We start from the raw sequence: 25,632 nt of genomic DNA, 5'->3' as shown, positions 1-25,632 counted from the left end.
CTGTTTGAGGACCAAGAAACCAAAATCCCACAGACTTCTATGTAAGGGTTAATGGCCGACGTTGGCATGATCAGAAATTGATGCACTTTTGCTTCCCTGAAGGGCATTAATTCTGTTGATGCGCACTTCGAAGGCCATTAACCTGCTTATACCATGGTCACTTACAAAATAAATCATTTTTAGTACTTTATTCTTGTCAGTTTTCCAGTTTGGATTGCTTTTTTTCGCAAAAAGCGGACTTTTTGTCACGTGGTGCCGCCTACCTGGCTGAGCTGACCTCGACTGCAGCGGCAAAGGAAACTTGTATCTATGCTGATCATCATGATGCGTTAAATAAAGCTTCAGTTCAGAGAGAAAGTTCTCCTCTTACCGCTTGTTTTTGTCCAGATGATGAAGCTGAAGTTTTTTGTAAGGAAGTCTGCGCACAAACTTCTTTTTTAGGGGTCCTGCAGGGTGTCCCCCGCCTTTGCTAACGAGTGGCCTGGATGGGCTCCGGCAGCCCTGTGCCCCCGAAAGGGACAAAAACTGGTTTAATGATGAATGAATGATGAATTTTCTGTAATGCAAGTTATAAAAGTTACAAACGGACTAATCGGATGCTTCAAAAGTATGTGGCCTCCACATTGAACGTTCAAACTGTTGACAAGCCCGCTTTCAAGATAGGGGTGTGGCCGTCCAAGAAGTTCACTCCTGTTTGGTAATTGTGGTTGCCATAGAAACGTTGAATCAGACCAACTTGGACAAATCCCTGCTTACTAACGATTACTGGTTCCAACATGGCGGTGTCAGTATTAAAAAAATAAAAAAAGGCAACTGAATTGACTTAATTTCATTAGAGCCAGGAGTGAGGTGTTTTCTAGGGGTGACGACACACTCACTCACTCACTCACTCACTCACTCACTCACTCACTCACTCACTCACTCCAGTTCTCAGATGAGGTCAGTGGTGAATTCAGAGAAATGCTGGCGTGTTTGCTGCAAAAAGGTTCAGATTAGCACCAGTTTAAGGCAGCTTCTTCAATGTTATTTAAAGTCCCACTCCGATCATCTTTTGAGCCGTTTTAAAAATGTTCCCAGTGGTCTTTTGATTAAAGCTTAATTTTCTCCTATTGCTATACGTCATCAGACAAACGATACAAGAACACAAAGACAATTAATTAAAAAAGATCAATTTTTTTTTTGCTCAAATTGGGTCTTTTTAAATTCTATTGATACGTTTTCAGTAGAATTTGACTGGATTCGGTTCAAAGTGGAGCATTTAGTGTTTTTCTATAAAAAAATAAAAAACTTCACATATCTCGTTCATCACATGTTGGCTCTTCAGATTAGTTCAGAAGCTGATCCTGGTTTTAAAATTGAGGCTTTTGAGAACTGGCCTCACCTTTGTTGCCATTGGTCCACCTTTGAGCAGGATTCTGCTGGCTGCTGCGGAGCAGGAAAACTGTCAATAGGTTTCCTGAGTGGAGGTCTTCTGTCCTTCAGTTATCTCTAAGAAATCTGTAAGCTGTCACCAGCACAAACCTGTTAGCCCATGAATGTTGAGATGCCGCCTGAGATAAAAAAAAAAAAAAAAAAAAAGAGATGCTGTTTTCTTTTTTTCTCCCCCTAAAATGTCCTCATTCAGATTCACGTAAAGCCTGCTGGAGGCAATCACACTTTCTGTTGTTGAAATTTCACGTCGGGCCAGTCTGGGTTCAGCCGGATGACTCAGCCTGAAGGTGAGTGAGCGCCTCATTTGACGAGGAGTCACCAGTAAGGCGTTTCTCTGGAATTATGGCTCTTTAAGCACCAACGAGGGCTTGGGCAATAAAACTCAAATCCTCTGACAGCTTTAAACTGTTTGTCCAGCTTCCTGGATGAGGGTGACTAATCCACTCAACTTTCCTAACTTGACAGAGGACGATCCTAGACTCTGCTCTTTCAGCTGCTTCATATTGAAAGTTTGGAGCTTTTCAAAAACCAAACGCCTGTAGAAATGCATGTCAGTTTGAAAGTGAGTGAAGCTACATGGCTAAACAGCATTGACAGGTCCTAACAGGCCCAAGTCGGACAGGGAGACCAGACTAATGCCTCTTGGTTCACAACCAAACACAGTTTGAAAATAAAACGTTGGACTTTAGTGTTTTTATCTGGTTCAGGACTTTTTGGATAAATGGGAGTTCTGCACCTGCAGACTGATGGTGCAGAAGACGGAGGATGCTTTCATGACGTCACGTATCGTCAAAATCCTTCCACGCACAGAAATAGGAATTTGAAGTGGTTAGTGGGCTAATTGTCTGTTAAGATGCATTCTAATTAAAGCTATTGAACTTGAATTGCAGATCCGCCAAAGTAGAATGCAGTATTGTGCAGTATTGATCAGTTAGAAGAGCTGATCAGCAGATGGTTGAAAGCCTGTATCTGGGAATTTCATTTTAGGTTTTGTGTAGTTTGAACCCTTAATTGAATGCTGGATGTATGTTTGAAAATCTTACAGCATTCATTTGGCAAATATTTTGATCTCCCTACTTTCATACCAAGATTTTACTGTTTTTAGTTCCATTTATTTCTACTTTGCCATTTAATAAGAACTTTTTCTGCTCGTTCAGCCGCCTCACATGGATAATTTAGGTGTTTAAGAAACTTTGCAAACTCTGAATCCTTTAAAGATGGATGCTGGTGATATTGGTACGAGCCTGAGAGAGAGAAAGGAGCTTCTTCAGAAGATTTCTAAAGTTTTGTTTCATTGGAAAAAAATGTTCTGCCCAAAACAAGTTAAACTAGAGAATAGATGGTTTTTCCCTTAGAGTGGACAAAAAATCTACAGATGAAATGTATTGATTTAATTTAAGTGATTTCCTACTCTTAAGACAAAATAAACCTTGTAATTAACTATAAACATTTAAATTAAAAAATATCGCTCTGGTAATTGGAAATATTGTCTTAAAGGGCATTTATCCTGCTTTTCTTCAACCATCAAGAGTTTACTAGTAAAGCAGTTCCCCACTTTGACATCACAACGTGAGAACTCGCTCATTATTGTGGAATGGGAGGGGCTGGTACTTGGAGAGGGGGATTTTAGAGGAATACTCTGAGATCTGTGACTGGATCAAAATACCGCTTTGGGGTTGCTTTTGTGAGGAATTAACATAATAAATTTGAATGATTTAAAAAAAAAAAAAAAACAAGTAGAGGCTACTAAAACTTAGCATGTGTGACTCTATAAAAAGTTATTTCAAATAAATATGTTTACAAGCCCAACCCCCCCCCCCCCCCTCCTTTCCCCAAGTATGTCCTAGTTTAAGCACTGCAACAATTCAACCGTCCTTATTTCTAGACCATATTACACGCTATTATTACTGTTAAACTTCTGTCCTACTGTTGGTAAAAACATTCAAATTTTTTTATGAATCCAAAATGAATTCCAGTTTCCTTGACTGAGGTGTCTTTGTTGAAAATAAGACAACTCACCATTCCCAAATGTTTAAGGTCAAAAGACTCAAAGTTTAAGGTTTATGGTCTTAAATCAAATCATTCCATATGACTAAAAGGTTGCTTGGAAGTTGGGTTTGTTTGGAGCATTTTTGCTCCTTGCTATAACGACACAAGGAAAAATGTCTACAAAGGTTTTACAGCATACAAAAACTCCAATGACCTGCCGAAATGTTAAATTAGAGTTTCTATCCTCAGCCATCTCTAGAAATCCACAAATTCCCTCTCCTGGCCTGTCTGTGGAACTGTTCATGAAGCCTTTCTAGACTGAACTGGGATGCATCTTCCCCTTTTCTGAACACGCCAGCACAGTAGACCTGAGCTGATCAGGGTTTTGTTTGGGTTTTTTTTTTTTTTTGTGCGTTTCACACCACCCACGCCAGACACAGCTGTGTGCGGACAGTCAACTAACCTGGTGTCTCCAGGGTAGGGCTGGAAGACGTTTACCCTGAATATAATGAGCTTTTAAGACCCCCAGGGCTCTCGGCACTCAATACTGTGCTGTTAGAGCGGTGGCTAATGGAGCACAGAGCCCCTGTGCAAAATGTATATGGAGGCCTCCAGCTGCTGTCCACATGCGCTGGACAGATGGCCTGTGGGTGGAAAAAACTCAACATCATTTTCCTCTAGAGAACATCCCCCTCACCCAGTGGCGGTTCTACACTAACTTACTCCCTGGGCGAGTAACCCCACCAGCGCCCCCCCCCCCCCCCCCCCCCCCCCGCACACATACAAAATTTGACAACATCCTGTTGTGTTCCCTATCTTCTATTTAGCCATTTTACTCAAAAAATGCACGAATTTTCTAGACTCATATTACAGGGGGGGTCAAACTCAGTCACACAGGGGCCTAAGTTAAAAACACGCTTAAGGTTTTGGGCCGAAGAAGATAAACATTAACTGAACACACTAAAGCTAAACTTTTAAACCTTTTAAACTGAACTTTTTGAACATAAATATGAATAAAAACAGGAACATTAATCCAGTATAACTCAAGTTAAACCTTAAATAACTTGTAATATTTTGCTCTCCAGAGAAATATATTCTGTCAAAATTATACAAATATGAACATGCTGCAGGACAAAAAACAAAGAAAGCCTGGAAATATTATAATATTAATAAGAAATTACATATCAAATAATTCCATTTTTTTTGCTCTTTCATCATTCTTTAGAGCATTTTTTTTAGAGCTGGACTCCTGCTTCATTTTTAGCAATAATTTCTTAATGTGTGACGTCCTGTGTGTGTCTTTGTGAAACATATCAGAGGGATTAGATCTAAAAAATAAAACTTATTGTGATTAATATGTTTAGGTCTTATAAAACATTAAAGACTAAATCTTAGAACTCATCAGTGGGATTACTCCAAAAATATTTGGCATTTCCCTAAATTTGTGCAACACCAACAGTAGAAATCCTCCAAAAAAACTCAATTCTAAAAGAATGGTCTGCGCTCATCCCCCCCCCCCCCCCTTCCCCTTCCCCTTCCCTCTCACACACGCGGCTCCGTCTCTATGACGGGAGGTGCAGCTGCGGCTCAGAGTTGATTGTCAGATAGAAAAAGACTCCCAATCCCCTGTTAGTGTGATTCACCCAGCCACCGGAGAATTGCACCCCCCTCTCGAGTTTTTTTACTAATGTTCCAAAGACTACCGCAAAGAGGTGTGGCCGCAAGCGTCTTGCAGCAGAGGGCGGTGGTCACGTGCGCATCGGGTCTGCTGTGTCTGGGCAAAGAATTGTGGGAAATAACCCCCATTGCCTGCTTTTGTCGAAATTGGGTTGAGCACGGATGTTTTTTCTGCCTAAATCCTTTTCATGTGCCTGTTTTACGTTGTTTCACTCTGAATTATTCTTTTTTTTTTTTTTTTTTTTTGCACCATGAGTGTGAAGAGGAAATAGGAGGAAGACATTATTAAGAGTCTGATGTTTCAAAATAAAAGCATTAAGTGTCGGCTACTGAAGCAATTTCAACTTAAAAGCTTTAAGCTACCTCTTTGAATATAGTGTGTACCACATTACGCATCGGGCACGGCAAATGCCGCCCCCTATGAAGTGCCGCCCTGGGCGACCGCCCATATCGCCCATATCAAAAACCGCCACTGCCCTCACCCTCCACACTCTCTGTGGATAGACGTTGCTAACGGATAGACGTTGCTAACTGTCCTGTCGTTTCGTAGTTAAAGTGCTTTTATTCATGTGTTTATTTTGCCCCGTCACGATTGAGGCAGCATGATGGCAGCGCATCAGGGAATGCGGCCCCCTGATTGAATGGAATCAATGGGTGCTGTTGCTGCAGTTTACAGGATGAAGCCCATGACCTCGTCTACATCCTCAGTCAGAGGTCACATGTTGAGGGTAAACGAAATGCTCTGGACGCTTGCCAGTCGAGCATTAGGTCGCTCTGTCAATAGTCTGCTCCTCTGCTGGGATTTTTAGACCTGGAACTGGTGCCGGATTTGACTGGACTGTAGCTGTCAAACACTTGGTCTTTATTTAACCCAGAGTAGGTGAAGAAGGGGTCACGCATCACTGGACTTCTGCAAGATAGTCAAGCCATGTATCTGCAGAAATGAACCCAAACCATGACTCGTCCCCTACCATGCCTTCATAGGATCTTTTTGGGGCATGTTTGCTAAAAGCTGCCAGGTTTTCACCAAAGCTGGTCCACAGAATTCTCTTACTTTGGTTTCCAATGATCATCAACTCTTAAAGTTTATTGTCCTAAGGGCTGCCTCCCTGCCTTCACAGACAAAACAAACTTTCTGTTTTCCCCCCAGTTCTGATGTGACTCTGGGCTTGCTGTACAGCTAAGAAAATGGCTTTTTTTCTTTTTTTTAAATATTTTTTAAATGTCCACATGCATGAAATGGTCCAGTTAAAAACAAACTCTCCAAAGAGGAAGCTGCACAAAAACTCTCCCCCCGGTTGGTTTTAGACTGCTTTGTAATCACAGATCGACCGTGATCTTGGTGCTTTATCTACAGGAAAGGTGGACTTTGGAGTCATTGCAACAGTGCATCATAACTCTGTTTACTTTTCCAGCACATTTAAGAATAACTCTCAGGTGAAAAAAGAAGGTGGATAAATATTTTTGTGCTGGTGACACGGCAGATTCTTTTCGTATCAAACCAAAGTGTTGCTTTTTTTAAAAGCGACCCATAAGAGAATGCAGGCGCTCCTTTGGGACAGGTTTTATCTGCAGCATAAACATGTGGATTTGGAGTGTTTGGCATCAAGCTGGTGCCACGTGTACCTTGTGTGGGTGTTGCACAGAACCTCTGTGTAGGTAGATGTAAGTGGGCCCTCGTTATAAAGACCTCTTGGCTCAGGTGGGCTGATTCAGTGTTGTGGGTGAAATGATTACTTTGCTGAAAGATGGAGAACTGTGCTCTCCTTTGAGTCACCTGACAAACCCAACAATAACATACAAATGCATTCTGCTGGCCAGCATGGCACTTCATCATAAAGAGGATTTTGTGCATTGAGGCTTTCCTTTTTAGAAAGAAAAGAATAGGCATATCACCAGGTTTATGTGATATCTGCTCTGAAACTGGAAGGGTTGCTTGGAAACGCACTTATCTGCTTTAGAAAATGATTATATGGAGTTCATGCATGTTAAGCAACATTTGTATACATTTATAATTAATTTTGACCAAATGTTTTTTGCCTCATGTATTTACTTTATTTGGCTGAAGAATCTTTCTGCTACTTTTAATTGTTTTTAATTACTCTAACAATAAAAAATAAGGGTTCATACCCAGTCTAGTTTAGATGGCTTTAGAATAAATTTTTCTTTCCGTCCAATGTATTAGATGGTTTTCTTAAAAGTTGCATATTATGATTTTACTTTTTAGTCTGCGAAGGGGGAAATATTTGAAACCACTTCCTACAAATAAAACAGGGAAAGCATCAGCACTTAATCTTGCTGGTCTATATTTATTCATTTGAGATCTTTTCAGAAAGTTTCCTTTTCGTTGAACTCTGTTGGCTTTTAGAGCCTGAAACTGGAAATGTTTAACAGAAGTTATGAAATCCACAAATATATTCCTAGATAAAAGGTGTACCTGCCAATGGCTTCAACACAACACTGATTAAACATTATACATCTTATCATTTATTACTCCTGCAAGCACAGGTTTATGATTTTTGTTTGTTTTACTGTCAAAACGCTGTTGTAAAGCGGCGGTTTGCTCAGAGCAATAAAAAAACACAGGTTTTATATGTTTACATAACATGCATGTTGGACCCAACATAAATGTGGAAGGGACCGGAAAAGCTGATCTGTGCGCAGCCTTTCGATTTTATAATGATGTCCTTTTATTTATTTCTTAAGAAACTAACCCGTCTCACGACGGTCTAAACCCAGCTCACGTTCCCTATTAGTGGGTGAACAATCCAACGCTTGGTGAATTCTGCTTCACAATGATAGGAAGAGCCGACATCGAAGGATCAAAAAGCGACGTCGCTTTGAACGCTTGGCCGCCACAAGCCAGCTATCCCTGTGGTAACTTTTCTGACACCTCCTGCTTAAAACCCAAAAAGTCAGAAGGATATTTTTTTGAATGGGATCAGCTTTTCAAAATGTTTGACTTAATTGTGCAAAAAGGATCTGGAAACCCCATCGCACTAAAGATGCATTTAAATAAAACAGGAAGTTATTCAAAATAGACGCGTTAAAAATAAAAATCATTGCACTGATCAGGCTTTTTATATAATTTGTTTTGGCTAAAAGACATTTAATCACAGTCGGTATGTAATTCACTCTCTGAAAGCAGTTTGAGTCATTTTGGGTTAACCAGGGTGTCGTCGTCAGGGTGCCGTTTTCCTTCCTTGTTTTTAATGTTTTATTTGGTGGAGACATGTTGGGGTTGGAAAAACTAAGAATTCAGGCATCCACGGCAGTTATGATTAGCTTGTGTTTGATTTCCAATAGAAGAAAATTTTTACCAGGAACCAATAAAGAGATCCAAATTGATCAATTTGTAAATTGTATCAGACTGCGAGGGAGTCTAGTTCCCCGCATTAACTAGAAGAATCTGAGTTGAAGTTTTCAAATGAAATCGTCCCCCCCCCCCGATTTCTTTCCACAATAAACCCCACAATAAACGTTTTCTTTGCCAACAATGACAAATTGATGGAATTAGTCTTCTGCCTGGTCAGTTTTTTGCAGAAAGTTTTTGTCTTTCTCCCTCTTGGTTGCATGAGCATGAGCTGTCCGATCTTATTACTTGACTGCTTTTACTTCCCATTCGTGAGTCAACACACTAACAAGGAGCTGCTCTATTAAAAATAAGTACAGTGAATATCTTTAAAATGGTTTGTCATTTCAGTTTTTTTTTTCTTGGATAAAAATAATTTCTAGATTTTTGTGGGTTAAGACTCGATTTTTACTGGCAAAACTTTTTTTATTGCATGGAGTTGGGGACCTGCATGCAACGTTACTAATTATAATTGGTTCACATTTCATAAACTTGGTGAAAGAACTGGATAGGTTGTAGCGTTTGTCCATGAAAGGGGTATATATACTTGCCACAATGTTCTGATGGGGATTTAAGTTGTCCCTTTACTTAATGAACGTAGTTGGTGTTGCCCACCACGGCTGGACCCAATGACACCCCCGCCCCCTCACGCCCTGCCTGTTGGCTTGGATGCTCACATGGCCACCCTTGGGCTACTTTGAAGGCCAGCAAATTGATCTTGTTTCAAAGTGGGCTGGATGGCTGGTTTCTGTGCTGCCTTTGTGTTCCTGTGAAGGGCAGAAAGGGTAGTTATTTTTAGCTAAATCTACTGAAATGTGTTTGGTCTTTCTGATCAATAAATAACTCTATGGGCGACCGTGAAATCCTCCGGTTGTCCGTCTTACTTGGATTAGATGATCTGATTAGTTTTTATCTTTTGTGGAAAAAAGTCAAAATTATTTTTCATTGCTGTTCCATGTCTGCATTTGCACTTTGAAGAGCCAGAAGAAGCAGAAAAATTATCACTAAACATGAAGTCTAAAATTAAACCAAACTTTCTTTTGGCTTCTAAGCTATAAAAAGATGTCTTGCTCTTCATTTTCCTTCATCCTGTCTGTGGTTGAGTAATTGTCCTTGACAAAATTGTTGGGTTTTTTCTTCCTGAATGTCCTCCAGCCAAAGACTGTTCACCTCTGTAATTATTTTATAAAATCTAGACTGGGAACAGATGTACTTTTCCCTGTAACGTGTTGCTGAGATTCCTGTTCTGCTTGCATATCATGCAACAAACGCAGGATGGCCATGCTTCCAGAGGCCATGTAGTCGTTGTGCTCGGATGTTTTGGTGCCTCACTCAGCATGCTAATTTCCTGCTTTTCTAAGGATCATACGAACAGCTCAGGCTGGTGGTTTCCCCCGCTGTGGAACACTAAATTGCTGTGTAGGAAAGTGAATTAAAGCTCTGGACCCCCTCGAAGTTTGACGTATGGACAGAGGAGCATCGGTGAGCGATTTAGCTGAAGTCTCTGACGGCCTGTGGTGTTTTGAATTAATTAGAGACGTGTGGAAGCAGGGCCACTCTGAACTTTTAATTTAACCGGTTGTTGGTATACACTTTGCTTTACCTGCACTTTGACGAGACACGTTATTACGCTCTCTTTCCTTATTTGTTGCATCCTCGGCCTGTGTCCCGCAGGTTTCTTTTGGTTCATAGCAAAGATGCACAGGTTGTGGCCCCTCTGTCTTGCCACAGTCACCCCACCTTCCACCTAATCAGGGAAAAGTGGCTTCCTTGTCTGGCAGCTTCAAAGCCGGGCTGACTTCCTGAGGGTTCTGAGAGAACCGGGTCATGCTGAGATCAAAGGATAAAAGCGCTGAAGCTCCACACATTTGCATGCAAGGACTAATCTCAAATGTTCATATTGAACATGTTCGGCTTTCATTGCCATTCCATAAATTCTGATTATCATAATTATGAAGAGGTTAAATAAATCGACTCTTCATTACCAACCCTGAAATCCATCCCAGGCACTAAAACTCTAGTAAAACCCTAAAGACTGCTGACTCTGCCTTTTCAGCAACTCCACCCTTTTTCTGATTTTAGGTCACAAACTGCGGTCGAATCCTTCTGTCCTGTGTCCCAGCAGGTTGAAGAACTGACGGTGCTATTTTCTACTCCTGTACCTCATGCCAGTGTGGCTCTGCTGCCACACTCTCATCCAAATTACAGCCAGCAGGCAGATGTGAAGGCAGGTGGCCAAGTTGTACTTATGGCCATGGCCTTATCCCGGACTAACCCCCGCACACCCACCCTGACGGCCACATCAGAGGGGCCTGTGGGCTCCTATTCGCTTACCGTCACTATTTATGAGAAGATAAGACAAAATGACTTTGTATATTTTAAAAGGGAAAAGTTTGGCTTGTGTAAAAAATCTGTTTCAGAATCAAACTATTTTTCAGCATCCTTCTCTTGAAATTGTCAAAAGTAATATTATTACCGGTATACATAAATTCTTCTTGGTATGAGGACTTCCTGTTCTTATGTTGCGCCTCTGACCAACATGTGACTCCACCCTCCAAACCGCTGTTGAGCTGCTGTGCAGATGAGATAATTGGAGGATTGCTTGGATATTGTCAGGAAGAGGTAGGAAAACGGAGCATCTGTTCTCCTGCTGCTTCTCTGCTCTGCTGTCCAAGAGGGGCTGGGGAGTTGATTATGCTTGTTTACCAATACTAATAACTCCAGAGGTTCAACTACAATAGTTTATTGAACCTATTGATGCTATTATGTTAGTCCAGTCATATTAGATCTAAGATACTTGGACATCTTTAGGACATCAGCATCTGTATTCTTTGAATTTAACAGCTGGAAATCGGTCCATTGAAAATGAGTACAGTGAAGGTCTTTTAGTTTGTCTGAGATCAAATGTTTGGATTTAGGTGATTATCTAAAGTTCAGCTTGGAATGTTTTGAAGGCGTCTGGATGGGTTCTGGTGCAGAACCCAAAGTTCAGTCTTCCCGTCTGAGCTCTTTCTGCACAGTGTTCTTACTCTGTCCACTTTAGTCATGATTTCCTAGTAACAGACGGGTACTTTAAAAAACAGAAGAATGCTTCAATTGATGAGTATGTACTTTAATTTGGACTCTTCACATTAAACACAACAAACTATATTTTGTGGAATATATATATTTTTTTTTTCCATCAATGGACTTCACTGTAAAGCAAGCTCCTCTCAGACTTATTTTGAAGAACACAACTAAAACTGGATCCGTGGGTCGGAGCCAATGGTGCACTTAAACTTGGCATCGGCTTTCAAATCCCTCTATTCCAATGGTGAAAGACAAATCTCCACCAGAACTAAAGATAAAAAAAGGTCTTCCAACTCTCATTCTGAGCACTATTTGTTTGATGGTATTACAGACCTTTGGGCTTTGAGTGCTGCAGGAAAGACTCAATTCACTCTGTTTTGATGCATTCCTCTGAAACTACCTAAAGCTATCTTCCACTCAATGTGAAATGTAGCAGACTGGTCTGGACTTGACGATAAAAGACGCAGACGGATGCTTTGGTTTTAGACCGGCAGAAATTTGTCTTGATGAGTCACAGGAGTGATGGGCGCCATCAGTCTTTAAGGAAAAGGTTTTTGTCTAATGTGCGGCTAATTGGGCTGAAACCAGTTTTCATCAGCCATCGTCTGTCACCGGTTTTATGCTAAATGAAGACGCCTACTGCGTCCAACTGCTGTTTGTGATAGAATTTTGGCATTAGTCCACTATTCCAAAGCGAATGAACGGCAGAACGTTGGCTTCTCACCTTTGACCCATAGACCGATCTTCAAGGCTCCAGTTTGACGCTCCTTGAAAAAGGACGAAGGAAAACAATGACTTTATCATTTTTGTCCTTTGATTATTTATTCTTTGCAGTTTATAGATATTTGAACAAAAATGTTAACTCTGCTCTCACTAGAAGATTCTGCGTCCAGATGACTCTACTTCAAGATAACATCTAGATAAATGAGAACCTTCACCGACAGTTTTTTAAAAATGTTATCAGTATTGTGGTTACGCATCAGAAACCACAGGATCTCTTCCTCCTGGGGTTTTGGCCCATAATTAACTGTTTAGTTGACTCTTCTCAAAAACATGGATAAACCAAAAAAAAACTTTTGTTCTGTGTTTTATATACGAACAGCATTTGTAGACCCACGCCAATAAAATGTATATTTTTATTTTGTGTTAACATGTGACATTTTTCTGATTGAGGACATGGATAAAGAAAATTAAGCTCAAAATTCTATTTGAGTATGTCTTTATTTAAATGGTTGTGAATCAGGAACAGGCAGAAAAAGGTCGCTGCTCTGCTCCATTCTGATGCACCCACTTGTAGACCAATGGATCCATTTACGTCTGTTTTATTTAGAGTCGGGGTTGTGAGGGGCTGTAAGCTAGCGGTAGAGCGCCTAAACAGATGGGTGATGGGAAGTGGGGCAGGCTTGCTCTGTGCCAACAGTCTCGCCCACAACTTAAGAGGTGAATTTCTAACCGCTTTGCAGAAACTTTCCTAGAAAATGGCAGTTTTCTTTATTTTATTTAGGTGAAAAACTACATAATTGTAATTAAAAAGTGCATCAAAAGATGATCAGAGTGAGACCTTTATGTCTGTCTAGAGTTTAATTGTATTTTTAATGATCAGTTCTCAAAAAATCCAAATGACACAGTAAGATGCAGATCTTTACGCCTGGAGGCTGTGAGAATCGTCGCTCGCGCTTGAAATCCCTGCAGTGCCACTGGAAGTTTGTAGACCATGTCATTGTGATTTGACCCTCCCACCCGCCACACCCTGCTTCCAGATCCTCAGAAGGGATCGTCTGCCCGAAGAACAACTGAATATTGTTCTGCCATTCAGTGGGAGTGAATCGACCGTAATGAGTCCCACTTTTCCAGTGCATTACAGGAACGTTTGACAATGGGCTTTGTTTGGTTTTGTCAGATCCTCTACGGGTTTTGTGGAGACTGCTGCTTAATTATTGTTGAAACCTGATGGGGGAGGACAAATGTTTGCACTTTGCAAATGAAAATCATGTAGAAAAATATCAATTTAGACTTATTTATTTGAACATTAAACCCTAACCCTTATATAAAAAAAAGAATGATCAAAAGTGTGCTTTTTATAAATTTATTTTCATTTATTTATTTATGTGGAGCTACCCGGCTGGTTTTAGACTTTGGGGATCTTTCCAGTGAAGCATCGTGCTTGTGATTAGGGAGAGCCTTGTGGAGAGCTGCAGCATTGGACTGATCCCACTGTCAAGAGCTACCCGTCACCCCCCCCCCCCCCCCCCATCCAGCCCCTGTCAAACGGGTCTGCTGGCCCCCGATTGAGGCGAAAAACTTCAACGGAAACTGTCTTTTGTCTTCCAGCTATGCTTTGGCAGATGAGGCCTATCGCTCTCTTCGGGACCAGGACAAGGACCAGTGCATCCTCATCACGGGGGAGAGTGGAGCTGGGAAAACGGGTGAGGTTTGGAGGGGGGGGGGGGGGGGGTTTATCTTGAAACCTGATCGAGTGACGGCCTCAGGCCCCTCGTTAGTCATCAGGCTTTTCTTTTTTCTTTCCTCTCTAAAGTGCGAATAGAGGCTAAAACCAGCGTCTGTGCTGTTTTTAAAGTGAGACTAATCAGATTTGAGCAGAAACGTTTCCATGGGGAGGGGGCGGTCTTTCATTGTCTTGCAGAATGTCTTCAGTAGTGTGAATGATAAGCTTTTTTGCTTTCGAGTCTAACCTGAAGATGACGGAGGTGGGGGCAGAATAAAGCAGCGCTGCTGATTTAGATCTCCCAGAGGGGAACCTTTTTAGCCTTGTCTTTGCGTTTTGACCCCCATGTTTTAACACGAAACATGGGGGCAGACTCATCACAACACAGCAAACATTTTTTCTTTCTTTTTTTTGTTTGTTTAAACACCAAAAGGCAACGGCTGACACCTTAAAATTGCATAAATATTGGCCTGGCATTAGAGCACCTTCACGTATCTCATCTTCAAACGGCATTTCCTGCTTTAGTCAATGCTGCCCCCCAGAAATTGTTATTTTGAGTTGAAAATGCGTGACGGACAGGAATGTGGCTGTAACGGTCTCGTGCCATATTTCCCTGTACTGTGCAAACATATTTTCATACTTTGACTGCTTGTTCCTGCTCCTATTTTATCATCTCCTTGACTCTAGCTCAGACTTCTGTGCAGACTTTACTCTGTAACACATCCCTAATTGGTCGTCTGTTTTAAAAAAATAAGTTTTTAAGTAACTTAAGGGGAGGATCATCTGCTTCAAAGAGAAGACATTATTGGCCGAAGATGACCGAATCCAGTTTGATGTGTCCGTAATGCAAAACGGCAGCTGTTGGTTTAAAACCGGAGAGATAAATTTGCATTTTCAGATCGCTGTTCACCCTGGAGATTTTTGGTGGAATAAGGTCAGTAAAACATTCGGCATCGATGTGGGTCATCTGCAGTCGGTCCTGGATCAGGGGGAACAACGTGAATTGGATGCCTTATTGTGAAGACAAACATGCCTTTTATAGTCTGCAGGGATCAGTTTTTTTTTAAAATTCTCAGAGATTAAGAAATTGGGGTTAAACTGAGCTTCCTGGTCCCCAGATAAGCCATTGCCTCTAATCATTTCTGGGTCAGTGAGGTGATTCTGATGCCAGCAGTCGTCCATTGAGGGATGGCATTTTCTAAACTGGGCAACTTTAATTTTCACTTTGCTGCATTGCCAGATCTGATGTGAGCTTTCGTTTTTTTTTTTTTTTTAGTTTGCACGCGCCTTCCAGCTCAACCTCCTTTTGCTTTCTTCTGGTTTAAAATGAGACGTTGGCCAGCATTTCATCATATTCTCATCGTCTGAACCGGGCCTCAGACGGAGCCTCCTCCCTTGCCCTGATGGGTATCAGGGGAGGCTGATGTAATGGGGTTTTTTTTTGTGGGGACTGCCGCTGCACAGAGTGGGTGTCTTGCATTTGTTCCTCTCTGCTGGTGAAGGCGTTGACTTCATGTCTGCGTTTCAGAGGCCAGCAAGCTGGTGATGTCATATGTGGCGGCGGTGTGTGGGAAGGGCCAGGAGGTGAACAAGGTCAAGGAGCAGCTGCTGCAGTCCAACCCCGTTCTGGAGGGTGAGTTCACACTTGGGGAGTTAGTGGGCTAACAGGTCTGCAGAAAAATAGTTGGTGATGGAAAAATGGTGTCAGGTAAGATTAGCCGTTATTGCAATACATTTTTTTTTTCCCCCCTGAATACTGGCTCTGCAGGACACCCATACTTGTGTGCAACACGCACATACGTACGATTATGCCGCTCAGACCTGGCTGCCTTTTTAACTGCAGGCAGCGGACAAGAAATGCTCATGCATGGTGAAGCTCCAAGGTTGAGCTGCACATCTGCAAGAGTTTAACTCCTGCCCATCTAATTACCCCAGCAGCAAACGGGGAACCGTTCCCAGCGCCGACCTGCAGCACTTTTTGATTTATTTCAATGTTCTCGGGTTCCTTTACCTGCAGGATTGTCGTTGGTCATGTCTTAAATGTGATATTTGTCACAAAAGGTTGCGCATGTTCCAAAACTGGAATGTTCTGATTACAGAAGAGTATTGTTTTGAGTTGTTTGTTTGGGAGATGGGTCACATCTTGAAGCACTTTGACGACATGGAGGTTGAGTTCTTCCTTTTGCTTTCATCCACTCCATTAAATGGCTTCATCAGAGCAAATGCCTTTGACAGCCGGCCGTGGCGGAACACAATGTCACGAGTTATTAGACCGGTTAAAAGTTCAGAAAACTCTTTGTGCTTTTCCATCTTATTCGTCCTTCATTAATCTGATAAGTGTTAATGATCCAAATCAGCAAAAATATGACACAACGAGAACATAGGCCGAACCAAAATCCAGTTTTCTTAAAAAAAGAAATGATTGAGGTGAAAAGGTTTGGATCTGATTGGCCACTTAAGGTGGAATGGAGATAATTGACTTTTCTTATCGATTGCAAAGCTGAGTTCAGGTTCTCCAACCACACCCAGACTTCATTAGCTCGACCTGTAACTGCAGAAATCTGGCTAAGTAAATCGGCTTGATGATGCCAGAGGAGAACTGGAGATGAGGAACAGATAAGAATCAGTCTGTTTCAGAATAAAAGACTTGTATAACTCCACAGCTCAGGACTCTTCCAAACATACAAATGTTTGGAAAGTCTTGAGTTGGGGAATCCTTCCTTCTAAGGCTTTTGAATGATTTTGAATAAAGACCCACTGCGATGAAAATGCTTTTTTTAGCATGTTCTTGTGGCATTTTTCACATGATGGACAGATATGAAGAAAATGAGCTCAAAATTGTGTTTCCTGCTATTTCTTTATTCAAATCGTAAAGCAGGAACATACGGGAAAAAAAGCATTAAAAAAAAATATTGTGACGTAGAACAAACTCGAGGCAGGACACAAACCTATTGCTACATTCCACAACTGAAGGGAAAGGGGGGCGGGGCTGCTGCTCTGCAGAAACTGTCCTCGAAAACGACTTTTTACATTTTTTTATGATTTCATTTTGGCTAAAAAACCCGAGATAATCATATTTAAAAGACCACTGGGAACGCTCCTAAAATAGATCAAAAGTTGATTGGAGTGGAACTTTTAACATGAATGAATCCAGTTATCCTTGGAAAATGTTCCTCCTTCCGTTTATCAGAAGAAAATCCTCCCTGCATCAGGGAATGAGCGCAGAAGCACGCCCTGCCAAACTTCAATGAAGTTTTTCTTCTGATTCAAGATTGGTCTTAAATTTCAAAAGCTATCAGTTGTTTGACCTTCAAACAGTGATTCATAGCCGCATTTTGCTTCACATGTTCTTCATGTTTTTGTTTTATTTTTAGCTTTTGGAAATGCCAAAACTGTACGAAACGACAACTCTTCAAGATTTGTGAGTATCTGAAGCTGCTGCTTCTTTTCAGCCACTCTGTTGAATATAATCTTATCCTTTTTATTCTGCTCTGCTCATGTTCTTGACCTTCCTATGCATCACGAGTGCTGTTATTTTCTTAATGATCTGTGATGTGGAGACGCTCGGCAGCAGCTTTGCGTGGCGCTCAGAAATGACAGCTGCTGGTCAGAGCAGAGCTCTTCAGCTGTAAACACGTTTGACCCTCACAATGACTTTGGCTCCTCTTGAGCTTCTTTGTAGACGTTTGCACAGACCTGTATTTCAGGTAACTGCTCTCTATTGTGCATTTGTCCTTTTTGTTGTGCGTCCTTGCACCACCTTCTGTGTAATTAAATGTGGTTGTTTTTTTTTTGTTTTTTTTTAATGTGCTGTTCTCAGACTGGCACTTCTTCACTAACTCCTCTGCTGCATAAATGACTTTTGATAAACAACATATTCTTGGGTCAAATTTGGCACGTATAGTTTCTTTTCTTTTAAGTATTAAATTTGTTTTGGTAATAGGTGTCAAAAGTTTAAAAAATAATAATAAAATATAGGAAGTGGATTGACTCTGCTGCTCATATTTGCCACAGAAATGGCATCTTTAAGATGATTCAGCGCCTCTTCCGTATATGTAAACAGGAAACCAGACGAGTTATTTCCAGGCGGGGGTGTTATGAGGGGGGGTTGCTTCTGCCTTTTTGTTTGTCCCAGAGGGATTCACCGCACTCCCAGCTTGTTGTAGTTTACTCCCAATATGATGGCATGAAATGAAGCCGACTTTTCCAGCACAAAGAGCTGTTTAGTAGCAAATTACAGCAAACAAAACGCTTCATTCAGCAGAAAGTCTGCTTTCGTTTGCTCCGGTCCCACGGCACATGAGCGTTCTGTCCTAAAAGTTCTACCAGTACTTGATTCTGAACTTCTATTTTTTTGATCTGCTGACATCGATGGTTCCAGACCTGATCTGGAGCCTAAACACATGCAGGTGTTTACAATAGGAAGTATATTAAAAGCTCACTTCCCTTCCCACGTTTAGTATTCCGTGGGATCAGCCTCTGTGCAGAACCCTCCAGCATCCTCACCAGAACCCGGTTGATCTGGGCTCAACCCGAACATGGTTCTAAAGACGACTGCGGCTGGACACGAGGCCGTTTTTAAGATCAGGAATTTTTATTTTTCTCGCAAAAAGAACTAAAGTCGTTTTTAACTTTGTGCAGAAATCCCAGCTTATTTATAAATGCACAATCCATGCCTGTTTTTAGGGATTTAAAAAAAAAAACCTTCAGGCTGGCTACCTGTTCAGGGAGGAGCCATTTTCACCCAACATCAACCGAGTTGGCTTCAAGAACCCAGTGACCCCAAAAGGGATTCAGCAGGTTCTATGGATGGATGGATGGAAACAAATGTCACTAACTGATGCTTTCTGACTCTCCAGGGAAAGTACATGGACATTGAGTTTGATTTCAAGGGAGATCCTCTGGGTGGAGTCATCAGCAACTGTGAGTAACGATAAAATAAATGTTGGCTGCAAAATGAAAAACTGCATTTTGCATCTGTTCATCTTAAGTAAATTGGGGGGGGGGGGTTGAAAGTAAAACTTGCAGTGTTCCAAATGGCATCCAACCATCATAGTCCAGAAGACATCCTGACTCAGGAATGTTCTTATTAATTAGTGGATCCAGACTCTGGTTTTTTCATAAAACCAAACCCTGAAACTCCTGTGATTCACTATCTGATCAGAAACAGTTACAGCCTTCTTTACTTTTTCTTCTTTATCCTTTTGTTTTTAACATTTCCTTGTGGACTATGTCTCATATTGATGTATAAAGAAAATTAAGATTACAATTGCATTTTTGAGTATTTCTTAATTTAAATAATAAAATCAGGAGCAGACGCAAAAACGCCATTTGAAAAAGCTTGTAGACGTGATGTAGGACATCCGACGACGAGCCACAAGCTCCGCTCCATTCCGATGCAGACAAATGGATTCTTGTAGGTCTTTTTCTTCGTCTAAGCTGGAAGCTGGATCTAAACTGTACGGCTGGATGTCTCTGATATTGATTACCGTTTTTGTTGCAGCACTAATATTGGGTTGGGGGTGCGAGGGGCTGATGGAATGAAGGGATGATGGACAGTGAGGGAAGGATCACTCCGCCACAACCGTCCTGCACACAATTCGGAGGCAGATTTTTAATGTCCTAGAAAACGACTGTTTTTTAGATTCTGGCTAAAAAACATATAATCATCATTAGAAAACTACTGGGAACACTAAAAAAATAAAAAGATTGTAGTGGGACTTTAAAGCTGAACACAAATGGGTTCAGGTCAGAAGAAAATGGGAAAGGGATCAAATTCAGGCCTGAAGGCCGATATTTCCCAACATCGTCATTTTAAAAGGAGAAACCCTTTGAGCTCTACATACCCACGCACCATGTGCGTTTTGAATGTTTTGGGTCAAAGCTGCAGAAACTCTTCCCGTTGAGACTTTAGTGTGATTGTCTCCTCTTCAGATCTGCTGGAGAAGTCTCGTGTGGTTAAACAGCCCAGAGGAGAAAGGAACTTCCACGTCTTTTACCAGCTCTTGTCGGGAGCTTCTGACGAGACACTCAGTAAGTAGCAGAGACGAATCAAAGAAGCCGTCTTATTGGATGATTTAACCATGTGGTATTATGGATCGAAGTGAAGGAGGCACATTGAATTAATTTAACCGAACCGCCCCATGCTCGTCTTGTTTAACACTTCCTGGTTGAATCAGGTTCGTCTCATCGCTACAACAATGGATCAAATTTAAAAGTTCCGTTGGGTGAAGCCGAACTCTCGATTGCTGCTTCGCCTGAGCCGTGGGGAAAGAGTTGAACCATTGTGCCTGTGGTTGTCCAACAGAATTGTGGGTAAAGTCGTCCTCCAGTGGAGCTGCAGCTGCAGGAACACATGGCTGAAGCATTAATGACTCAATCTTCCTGCCCAGCAAACGCGGCAGAGAACAAAGTCTGGCAATAAAACCTGCTCTGCAGACCGAAGGCATTGTTTAATGTCCTGAGCTCGGACGGACAATGAAATGGTCATCGACCTCGTGGAGGGGGGGGCACATCAAAGGTGTTGTGCTGAGCTTTACTTAATGCAGCCTCCAATGAAACCTGACACATGCAGCCACTGGAGGAACAGATTTTTCTGCCTTGAAGTTTGCAGTTTGCGCTTCCACAAAAGTTCCTGTTTGCTCCTGAAATGGTTTGGTGACTGGTTTTTGTTGGGTCTAGTCTTCATGCTCCGGCGTCTCTAAAGCAGGATGGGCGCATGTGTTTTTTTTTATGAATAGTAATTCAATAGAGCAGGAGTGGAGCTTGTTTGCTAAGCAAACCAGTTAAATTGGTCACCGCGTGGTTTGTGTCTCACAGAGAAGCTGAAACTGGACCGGGACGTCAGCAAGTACAATTACCTGTGCTTGGACTCCGCCTCCGTCAGTGGTGTGGATGACGCAGCCAACTTCAGGACCGTCAGAGTGAGTACAGAGGGAGTTTAAACCCTCTGAGCTGAGCTTTGCATCACACTGCGTCAATGATTTGTGTACAAAGAGCAGATTTAAGTTTGATTTACAGTTTTCTTTTTTTTGGAGGGGGGGGGGACCTTCAACGAGGTTCCCTCCCAGCTATTATGAAAGCGGCTGAACTCTGAACTGAGCCTCCTCTTGAATGTGAGCGCGGACGCTTGCGTGAAAATATTCACACATGAGCACTTAACAGTGTTTAGCAGAGGTTCTGAGGGGAAATCCAGTGCAGGAAAGGCCAGCTGCTTCCTTGTTTTCAAACGTTTGTGTGTGAATGTGCAGCGTCCTGTAAGACGGGGACACTTGAGATATTCTCTCACAGCTGTGTGAGCCCGGCTTGTTCGGCTCAGGGCTTCTGTACTCTATTTCCTGCTTCTGGTCAAAGCTTCCTCATGCAGCTTTGTCCCAACAGGGAAATGCAGGAGAACAGGGAATTTAAATGATTTCTTTTAACATTTGGTTTGAAGTATTAAAGCGCAGTTTTAGTTCATTAGTAATAAAAAAAGGACTCTTTTGAGTTCTTTATAAAGTTGGCCGACTTCAGTTTCATAAAAGGCCCGGTGCTTGCGACCATTGCCGTTTTCCCCTTTTCAAACTGTTAATATTTACATATTTCATGATTTCTTTGTTTGTGTTTATCCCTGCGTGCAGAATGCCATGCAAATCGTGGGCTTCATGGAGGACGAGGTGCAGTCGGTGCTGCAGTTGGTGGCCGCCGTGCTGAAGCTCGGCAACATCGAGTTCAAGCCGGAGTCTCGCTCCAACGGCCTGGACGAGAGCCGCGTCAAAGACAAAAACGGTGAGTGGTTCCGCCGTAGGAGGCGGAGCTCATGACCCGAACCCCGCTCGTGTCCTGCAATGATTAGAGAATGACATAAGCTGATAATGTGATTGGGATTACGTAACGTGTTGCACCTTAAATACTCTGACAGTTCAGGTTTCCTTTTTCAGAACCACATCAGCTTCTCCGCTCATTTGTGTTCTGGGTGTCCCGCCAATGTTTTCGTGCACAGGATGCATGAAGTCATTACCCCCCCACAGCTGTCTTTTAGGCAAATGTCTTTCCATATTTTCATCAGTGACATCATTTTTAATCAAAGGTCCCAGACTCCAGGCCTCAACTGGGCCGACATCCAACTGGTTTTTCAGAACCCCTGCTGATGATTACCCGCATCAGGTCGCGTTTAGCCAATGAGAAACCTCAATGGCAGGTTAATTGGAAAACTGTAGGACACTGGCTCTTGAGACCTGTGCCGATGCAGCGTTCCCTTGTTTATTGCAGGGGTTTGCATTCTAAAAATAACCCACCATAGATGACATCCCCAAAGTAGAATTACAGATGTTTTAAGGATCCACACAACACACATTCTACACCTTTGCCTGACACATTTTCACACTTTTCTTTCAAGTTTTAACAGTTCAAAGCTCTGTAGGGAAAAACAAGTCCACAAAATGGTGAAACTGCAAAAGGTGAACCATGATAGAAATAGACCTCTGTCACTGTAACCTAGAAAGTTTGAAGAACTGGATGTTTCCCCACACGTTCAAGATTTTTTTCTAACTTTGATTGTCTTCACAGATTTGAAGGAGATGTGTGAGCTGCTGGGAATTGAACAGTCAGTGCTGGAGAGAGCCTTCAGCTACCGTACAGTGGAGGCGAAGTCAGAGAAGGTGTCCACCACCCTAAATGTGGCCCAGGTCAGCAGTTTTTCTCTACCTTTAAATGTGGATTGCTGACTTTGGTTCAGGTCAGATCTACATAGAAACGTCTCCATTACTAACATCGACCCCGATGTGTTCTCTAAGGTTTGCTGGAACTGGATTTAAACCCAGACACTCAAGACCCCCAAATAAATCCAGAACATGCTGACTCGGCATTTTCTTGTGGTATTTTTCTCCTGATTAAGGATAAATGTAAAGAAAATTAAGATTAAAGTTGGATTTCTGTGTATTTTTAAATTCAAATCAGTGTAAATCGGCATCAGACGGGGTTTGAAAAAGAGGGAATTTGTGATGTAGAAAATACGCTGGGGGGGCACAAGCTTCCTGGTCCATTCTAATGCATCCACTTGTTGATGAGGAGTAATGTTAGGTTGGGGGTGTGAGGGGATATAAGCTCTTGGGGGTGCGGGTAAACGGATGGGTCTGTTTTGGGTGATAGGAAGTGGGGGTGGGATTGCTACACGTCAACAGTCCCGCCCAAAATCCAGAGGTGAATTTCTGATAAACTCCTGCCGCTCTGCAGAAAGTATGTCCTAGAGAATGACGCAGGTTTTTGGATTTTGGCCACAAACTGTGATTTTTAATTAAGACGACTGGGACCTCTGAAAATAGACTTTAACAGATTGAATTTATTTTTGGTGCGTTTTCTCTCATAGGCAAAGATCATAACTTTTATAAATATAAACACATTTGCTTTCTAAATTTCAACTAATTTCTGGTGAAAATATTTTTCAGGCCTACTACGCCCGAGACGCCCTCGCCAAAAACCTCTACAGTCGCCTTTTCAGCTGGCTGGTCACCAGGATCAATGGAAGCATAAAAGTAGGACCTTTTTCTGCAGTCTTTTCCCATTTCTCTCCTTTTTTCCTCCATCACGTCTCCATCATGGTGCTTTTTAAAATGCCTTCTTTCTTGCAGGCACAAGCGAAGACTCGCCACAAGGTGATGGGGGTTCTGGACATCTACGGCTTTGAGATATTTGAGGTAGGCGACACGGCGGGTCAAACCGGCCCCTTCGTTGCGGAGCCTCAAAGACAGAATTGGAGCAGCGAAACACTATTTTGGCCTCGGGCGATTGGCTGGTGTGCTCTGGCACCTGTGCCGAGTTTCAAACTCAGCGCTGATAAAAACCTCTGAGATCCAATTAGTTCCGCTCGCTTGCTTCCAGGGTGACATGGTTTCTGTGGTGAATTTCACCACCGAAAAATAACCCAGATACGCGGCGCTCGGAGCATGGGAAGCTCCAAACATTTTCTTTATTTCAAAGCTGCCGTCGAGGCTGGAGTGCGCTGGTGTAACACATTCCCAGCATCGCTGCTTGATGCCTTCGGTTTGCATATGTTCATGTCTCTTTCACATCCCTGCGTCTTCATTCCACTCACTCTCAAGTCCTTCCTCTCCTCTCACTTGTGTTGTCTGGATCACCAGGAAGGAGTAAGTAACACCTGCTTCTGTTTGCTGTGCCGACAAGCATGCTGTGATCCTTTCAGGCTTAATTCAGCTCCTCGTTAAACACTGCTCCGTGCTCCCGGTGTGCAGCGCAGCCGCTCGGCGGAAAGAATGCTAGAGAAACGTTTGCATCACTTGATTAACTGCACAGACGGAAGGTTAACCGGTAAATTGGCACATCTGGCTTTGAGAAGATGCTTTCTTCCAAAGAGATGGTTGAGTGTTGGACTGTTTTAGATTATATTTCAACAGCTGGAAGAAGCTTCCTGATCTAAACTAGGGAAGTTTTTGGTTTGACCCAAAAGCAGCAGCTTTCACTCATCGGGGTGAAAACGTCAGTCCAAACCGGTTAAAAACATGACTGTTTTTTCAGGAGGCTCGCCAAAAGATCCAGTTTCTGACTCCTTCAGAACCGCCAGTCATAATCATGATTTAAAAAGGACTGGGAACGCTTTGAAAATGGATCTCAAGATGATTGGAGGGGGAATTTCCAGAACTTTTTACCTCCTTTATTAATCTTTAAAAGTAGACTTTGCCTTTTGAAACTTTATTTAAGCAATGGAACCAAGTATAACCATTTAAGAAATCAGTCTCTTATATCCTAACAGTTTCAGCTTTTATAAAACACAGCTAGACGGACGTCTGTTTTTGTTGTTGCTGTGGCGAGTGCTGCCACTGAGGAGCAGCTATTAAACCCTATTTGCTTCTGTGTGTCTTGAGGTGAAGATGACCCGTTGTTTTCTTGATGAAAGGAAGTGGAGTTAAAAAGAAACAAAAAAAGTCCCACTTCCTGGTCATTAAAGAGCGGTCTTCTTCACCCTGAACTTTATACACTAAACCTGCTTTAATATCCTAAACTGTGTCGAAAACGTTTGTGTTAAACTAACCCGTCGTAGAGCTTTTTTGCCCTCAGGCATGACTAACTGCTCGCTGGTCCTGATCGACCACGGGGATGATTGGGTGATACGGGAGATAAGGCTGTTGAATATTCAACCCATCTTGATTGTTTTGGATAAGGAACGAAGAAAACGAAGGAATTGATTTATTTGATGCCACAGATTTAAAAAATAAATAAAGAGAAACATTTTTATTTTTATTTTTATTTTTTTTTGCAGTTAATTTCAGCTTCCAAAACTCAAATATTCAGACACAATAAGCAGCTGATTAGAAGATTAGACAAAGGTCAGAAATCGTTTTTCTACGGCTGCGTGGGACACTTCTTCTGTTATCCTGTTGAGTCTCATAAGTTTGTATTTTATGACTGTAAAGGTTAAGCCGCAGAGCAAACAAACATAAAAGTTGTATTTTGACACTTTTAGTGTTGCAAACTGGTTTGAATCCGCCTCTGAAGTTAATTTCCTCTCTCCTCCTGCAGGACAACAGCTTTGAGCAGTTCATCATCAACTACTGCAACGAGAAGCTGCAGCAGATTTTCATCGAGTTGACGCTGCGGGAGGAGCAGGAGGAGTACATCCGAGAGGTGGGTTCAGGAATTGTTCTGCTCCAGACTCGGAAGTTCTTCTGCCGGA

General features: G+C 42.1%; 1 protein-coding gene across 7 annotated transcripts in view; it reads left to right on the top strand.

The window, feature by feature from the left end:
* myo1b (myosin IB) overlaps positions 1–25,632 on the top strand; it is a 48,856-nt gene that overhangs the window by 10,544 nt on the left and 12,680 nt on the right. For all 7 annotated transcript variants that reach the window (XM_023950929.2, XM_023950927.2, XM_078939661.1 and 4 more), the window contains exons 4-14: positions 13,850–13,944; positions 15,493–15,597; positions 17,339–17,385; positions 18,824–18,887; positions 19,899–19,997; positions 20,784–20,887; positions 21,584–21,731; positions 22,512–22,630; positions 23,390–23,476; positions 23,573–23,638; positions 25,479–25,583. In XM_023950929.2, the coding sequence (XP_023806697.1) occupies positions 13,850–13,944; positions 15,493–15,597; positions 17,339–17,385; positions 18,824–18,887; positions 19,899–19,997; positions 20,784–20,887; positions 21,584–21,731; positions 22,512–22,630; positions 23,390–23,476; positions 23,573–23,638; positions 25,479–25,583 (1,039 nt within the window). The remainder of the gene's footprint in view (positions 1–13,849; positions 13,945–15,492; positions 15,598–17,338; positions 17,386–18,823; positions 18,888–19,898; positions 19,998–20,783; positions 20,888–21,583; positions 21,732–22,511; positions 22,631–23,389; positions 23,477–23,572; positions 23,639–25,478; positions 25,584–25,632) is intronic.

The sequence above is a fragment of the Oryzias latipes genome, chromosome 21 (assembly GCF_053564925.1).
Source record: "Oryzias latipes strain Hd-rR chromosome 21, Olatipes_Hd-rR_3.1".
NCBI classification, from domain to species: domain Eukaryota; kingdom Metazoa; phylum Chordata; class Actinopteri; order Beloniformes; family Adrianichthyidae; genus Oryzias; species Oryzias latipes.
The sequence above is the reverse complement of the archived record's forward strand: the minus strand, read 5'-3'. Positions and strand labels throughout refer to the sequence as shown.